Here is a 6,149-nt window from a genome sequence, read left to right as displayed (position 1 = left end):
CGGAATACCTCAATCGATTTGTGGATAGATTCTCCACAAATCTGCATTAAAATCTAGGATCGAAATGTTTTTTCGATTTTTTCTCAACTTTCCTGGGGGATCCCCTTCAAATTTTGAAAAGTGCAGGGGAGCACATATGGGTCACGGCGATGGCTATATCTTTGCCAAAATTCATCCGATTCTTGAGCGGAATACCTTAAACGATTTGTGGATAGATTCTCCACAAATCTGCATCAAAATCTAGGATCGAAATATTTTTTCGATTTTTTCTCAAATTTCCTGGGCGATCTCCTTAAAATTTTGAAAACTGCCAGAGGAGCCACATATGGGCCACGGCGATGGCTATATCTTTGCCAAAAGTCATCCGATTCTTGAGAGGAATACCTCAATCGATTTGTGGAAAGATCCTCCACAAATCTGCATCAAAATCTAGAAACAAAATATTTTTTCGATTTTTTCTTAAATTTCCTGGGATTCATCTCATGTGAAGGATAGTAATCTCAGGGGATCTGAGATGAGCATATCTTGGCCAATATATATCTGATTCCTCAGCGGAATACCATAAACGATTTTTAGATCGTTTCTCCAACAATATGCTTCAAAAGTCTATCTGATTTCTTTGATCCTAATTTCCGGTAATTTATACACCTGATTAGGCTATTTTTTCCACATATACTTAACCGGAACAAACGATTTTCTATTGGAGCCATGTCTTTGGCCTCCTTTAGCTTGCGTGTTGCGGCTCGAGGAACTCAAATGGTGGCAAGACATGCTGCTTGGGGTTGATTAGAAAAATGACACCACACGCACACCGCCGCCCCAGCCTTTAACCAGGCAAGAAGCTACCTTCCGAGCCAGCCAAGACACCACATGGCACTGCCACAGATGACAAACTGACAATGGGCTCAGTCATCAAAGACATGTCGTGCCCGGCAAGCGGATATGCCACCGGAGTTCGTTGCCAGCGGTATCCCGGAGGCAATGGGCGTGGCCGATACCAGGGAAAATGGCTAGGCGCCCAGCCCCAAGGTTATGGAGTAAGGAAGAGTGGACGCGGATTGGTCTACGAAGGACAGTGGCATGGTGGCCAGCGACATGGCTACGGAACTCTGCGTCGGGAGGAGTCATCCGGGGGAGCTGTACGGATTTACGTCGGCCACTGGCGAGAGGATAAGCGGAGCGGGGAGGGGAAACAGTTCTATCCGGACGGATCCGTCTACTTCGGACAGTGGCTGGAGGACAAGCGAAGCGGACACGGCATTCTCTGGCAGGCTGACGGAGGCATCTACATCGGGGAATGGCAGCTGGATAGGTTCCATGGTCGTGGAGTTCTCTTTGCGGGTAAGTGGACTTTAAAAACATAGTATTTTTATTTTAAATATAAAAAAAATTATGTTAGCCAACGGAAATCGCTATGTGGGTCAGTTTGCGGAAGGCTGCAAGTCCGGAGCCGGAGTCTACTACCATGGCAGAAATGGTCAGAGGATTCAACGGGGATTCTGGAGTCGGGACATATGTAAGTCATCGCTAATGCCCCTTCTGCCAGACTGATACCAAATCATTTCAACACATAAATGGATTATATTTGAGTGAGAAATAAACGCATTTAAATAAAAGTAGAAAACCAATTATAAAATAAACTAAAACTAATCAGTTTCTGTGGCGTCTCCGTGTGCTGACACACTCTGATTCTGCGGGTTGCTGCTCGGCCACCTTTCGCCTGGGCCTCCTTGACGACAGAACCGCCGCCGCCTTTGGTGTTTCCTCCTCCGGTTGCCGAATCCTGGCCCTGGTGCTCCTCACAGCCGTGCCCTTCGACTGGGTCAGCCCCTTCTCGAAACTGTCATCCAGTTCAATGACTTGACTGACTTTCGTCTTGGCTTTGGTCTTGGTTTTTTCCCTCACCTTGGCTTGAGACTGCGATGGCTTCAGCGGCTGTGTGGTGGGCGAGTCATCGTCATCACTTATCTCGATGGCCTGGCAGGCATTCAAGTCAATGCGATCAGAGGGCGGTGTGTTTTCATTGCCGCTTCCACTGCTGCCAGAGCTACTCGTGCTTGGTGGTCGCAGCTCCAGCTCCGTGAAAATCCTAAACTTTGGCGCCTTTTTTGCCGATTGTTTTACTTTGACTGCTGAATTGGTGGCTCCTGCGGCCAGAACTGGCCTTAGTTTCTGTTCAGGTGAAAGATTGAAAACTAGAGCTCGTCGGGACTTCTGACACTGCGGCTTCAACGGCTTCAGCTCCAGTTGCGCCGCTTTCAGTTGGGCCATGAAGTTGTAACTATAGTTGACATCCATTGAGGACGGCCGTGACTGTAGTCCCTTTTGGCAAACCGACAAGGACTCTTGGTGCTTTTTTTTATACCGCATAAAATTGACTTTGTATACTTGGTGCACTTGCAACATAGAACCCAGGAAAGTCCTCAGCTCGGGATTCTTGGCCAAAAAGCTATCTGCCTCGGCATAAAACTCATCCAACTGATCGTCATTCCTCTGCAAAAAACAGAGTCGTGCATGAAGGCATCCCAGAACGAAGTAAACACACTGCAGCTGGGAGTTCTGTCGGAGAAGAGACGGTGCCTGCTTGAAGTTCACGTAGCGCTCCAAGTTCATATGAAAACTGGGACTATTGGGCCGCATGTTGAGGGCTCTGGGCGAGCCCATGTCGAACTGCTGCTGCTTCCTAATTGGCTCCACCAACTGCATTAGCATCATATTGCTTTCAAGGGATGCCAGCGGTGCCTCTTTCTTTTCACTCTCCAGAGGTGGCTGCTTCCGAGCTAGTGGCTTTATATTTAAACAGTGCTCGACGAGTCGCAGCTTGGACTCTGCCTTGTCAAGGTACTCCATCTGCAGGTTCGTCCACAGCCAGGCTATAAATACTTCGATGGAGCGCAGGGCAAAACCAGCCTGTAGGAACATCTGCAGCGCAAAGTTGGAGAAGGCGAGACGTTCGCTAAGCCGGTTGGCTGCACACTCTGTGCTTTCTTTAACAAGAGCGGCAAGTACAAGTTGCAGGGAGCCTGCATCCAAGCTGGACAAGGTGAAGAAGTTTCGCACATTATCGAGCAGAGTGTCCAGCTGTCGCAATGGTGTAGGTATCCTTGGGTTCCTGGGCTTCCTCTGATGATAAGAAAGTCTAAAGCGAACCGTCTGTAAGGTGATTAAAACAATGTCGCTTTTTCCAGTCCTTTCCGGGAACTCCTCGCGCAATTGCTCCACTTGGAGCAGGAGTAACTGCGCCGTGCTCTGGCAATCTTTTCTGTCATAGTAACTGGCCAAATGGCAAAGGCAAAGCATCACAGTGGTGTGCTGGCGCTTGAAAAATCTTCCACTTTGCAGCTGTGGCCACAAATCGTCCAGCATGTCCTCCGCACGTGCAACTTCCTTAGAGAGATCCAGTCTTAGCGTGGGGCTCACTCTATTTTGTGACAGGAAGTAGGTTAAGGCTCTGAGGTAGGTAAACCGATCCTCCAGCAAGGATCCGATTCTTAGAAGCAGAAGCCACGCATCCTCCGCTTCTTGTTGGTAACCCATACTGGACAGTGCCATGGCTGCGGATACTGCATCATCCACTAAAGCTTCCCAGTCTATGGATGTCTCCTCTTCGCCCAAAGGTTCCTCGTCAGCTCGTTTAAAGAATCTATCAAACGCTGCTATAGAGTCTGAAGCCAACTTAACTACTCGGTGCTCTCGTTCTATATTTATCGATGAAAGGTTCTGCCGTAGAAGAACTTCCTCCATCGTGTTCTCATGTACATCTTTGGAAGAAATCTTTGTCTTTTGAGCCTCTAGTGCATCTAAAAGTAAGCCCACATTTGCATGACCTACAGAGAGCTGTTCCATTCGGGTGAGAGAACTTTTCTGCCTCAGTCTGGCAGTCATTTCCTGCAATTCCTTTAAAACACTGCCATCGTTGCGCATTTGCCTGGCCAGAAGGACTAGCTGATAGTCATTTGTTCTGTACCGGAGGAGCGATCGCAAGTGGGATAAGGAAGGACTCCTTAGGTTGTGAAGGACAGCAAACAAATCCGTGTCGTACAGCTGTCTTTTCTGGGCTGTGGTAAGGGGATTGGGCAGTGGGCCACTTTCGTGCCATTCGTAGACGCATTTCTGAATCTCTTTTCCTTCCTTTACTTGGCTGTGGTAATGTAAACTAATTTGTGAACGCAGCCGAACGGGGTTCTTGAGGGAGGCTATGTAACAGGCCTGCAGGCGAGACGCCATCTGTGGGTCCTTGCAATGGCAGCTGGCCTTAAAAAGCCGCCTCAACAAAATACTCAGCTCCTGATCCGCAATTATGGGACGTAGCTGTTGGAGGGGCTCTAGAAGTGGTAGCAGCAGGGCCATTTGCTCCGCGCAGGACACCTTATCCGCAACGTGGATCAATTGACGAACTAATCTTATCACTTCCACACTAGTGGATCCTAAACATTTCAAGCTCTTGGCCACATCCATCGTGTAGGAGATTATTCCCAGCAAGGGCTTGTGAGGAGACTGAAAAGGAAAATAATTTTTTAATCAAGTTCTAAGAGTATTATTTAGAAACTCACTCTATCCGTTTTCTGCTCCGCCGTTGGCTGCCAGTTGATGTAGGCATCCAAGGCGCACATGCCGAAGCTCATGATGCAGTGCCTCCTTTGGCTCTTGCAGGATTCGTTTGAACAGTTGCTGCCTAGTGAACTCCTTGTCACATTCACAGAAATTGCCGCACAGCTGTGCAGCAGCTGAAAATGGGCTGCATATGCCTCCGTGCCACCTTCCACCTCCATTTGCTGCCAAAATCGCTGAAACGGCGACGACGATCTGCTGCCGCTCTGATGAATCAGCGTTTGCAGACGCTGTATTGCAATCACTAAATCGGTCAACCATTGTTCCTTGGCGAAAGCAGCCCCTTTCTGTTCGAAGAAGGTCTGGAACTTACGGCAAATATCTACGTAAGTTCGCTTAAAATCTTGAGAGGCTTCCCTTGCGTAAATGATCTTCAGAAAGTAGTAAACCAGCTGAAGAGCATACGTGACATTGGCATCCTCCCGGAAAATTTCCTTACACATGCGAAGCGATTGGAGGGCCATGTGCATACTGAGCTGGGGATTCAACATATCGATTTGAAAGAGAGCCAACGCGAAGCTCAGGAACTCCGCAAACTGAGTGCTTAAATACGTAGAGGAGTTGCTAGCCAGAAGCTTTATTAGTGGGTCGAACATCTTGGTTAGACTCTCACTGGGTAGATAACTAAGGGATTTGAAAAAAGTCCTACTTCTTTTCCCAAACATAGACTCATTGAGCTGCACCAAAAGAGGACCATTTTTGGTTAATTTCTTTTGTCGCATGGCGGCGAATAGATCCCCCAGAGCCTCTAGAGAAAAACACAGATGATGAGTGGCTTCCAGGGGCAGTGTTTGTTTCTGAAGTTGTAAGTGTATGCCATTAAAGTGTGTCAAGTGTATGTCCAGATATATTTTATAGTCAGAATCATTTTGTAAGCGGCAGGATTGCGACCGTATGAGATTATACAGCTTCTGACAAGCGGCGATGGATTTCTGAATGGAAAACACATTAGTATAATGCCGCTAGGATAAAGGAAACACTTACCTCTTGGCACAAACCATGATGAATGTAGCGCAGGCTTGTCAGGTGGGCCTCCCAAAGGTTTGGCTTCTCTTGCGAAGGCTCCACGTGTGGCAGCATGATGGCCATAATATCACAATATAGATCTGCATTTTGATGAAGATTCTCCTTAACAGCGTAGCAAATATGGCGCAGGACACTCAATTCGTATCTCAAGGCGTAGGATGCATCTGCATTCCCACGGACTCCGCTGGCGATCTCTTTGAACTTGGCCACAATCGTTTTACAAGCTGATTCCACGTCGGAGCGGCTTCCTTTCAGCTGGTTTGCAATATCACCCGACATTTTTTCGTTATCCGAACTCGCATTTAAATAAATTAACTAAGACGCTTCACTTTCTATGTTGCTTTGCGCCAGATTTTAAGAGTAGGGTTGTCACCGTAAATATCAGGGCTGCCTGTGTGTGAAAACTCACCCCTGTAAAATTATCGATAAGTGTATATCGGCGCGCTATTTGAATTTAAGAGAACCGGATTTTACCCCCTTAAATAAATTTGAAAAATCGTACTCATTTTTAA

General features: G+C 47.4%; 2 protein-coding genes across 2 annotated transcripts; one reads left to right on the top strand and one right to left on the bottom strand.

Moving 5' to 3' along the window:
- Positions 1–420: 420 nt before the first annotated feature.
- Positions 421–1,630, top strand: LOC6494547 (MORN repeat-containing protein 3). The gene is made up of 2 exons (XM_001960098.4): positions 421–1,341; positions 1,400–1,630. Exons 1-2 carry the CDS (start codon positions 900–902, stop codon positions 1,549–1,551), a joined length of 594 nt encoding a protein of 197 aa, XP_001960134.2. The 5' UTR covers positions 421–899; the 3' UTR covers positions 1,552–1,630.
- Positions 1,562–6,043, bottom strand: LOC6496061 (protein three rows). The gene is made up of 3 exons (XM_001960097.4): positions 5,596–6,043; positions 4,554–5,543; positions 1,562–4,497 (listed from the first exon to the last, which is right to left on the bottom strand). Exons 1-3 carry the CDS (start codon positions 5,914–5,916, stop codon positions 1,651–1,653), a joined length of 4,158 nt encoding a protein of 1,385 aa, XP_001960133.2. The 5' UTR covers positions 5,917–6,043; the 3' UTR covers positions 1,562–1,650.
- Positions 6,044–6,149: the final 106 nt, after the last annotated feature.

This window comes from Drosophila ananassae, chromosome 3L (assembly GCF_017639315.1).
Source record: "Drosophila ananassae strain 14024-0371.13 chromosome 3L, ASM1763931v2, whole genome shotgun sequence".
NCBI lineage: Eukaryota > Metazoa > Arthropoda > Insecta > Diptera > Drosophilidae > Drosophila > Drosophila ananassae.
Note: the sequence above shows the minus strand (reverse complement) of the source record. Positions and strands in the feature narration are given on the sequence as shown.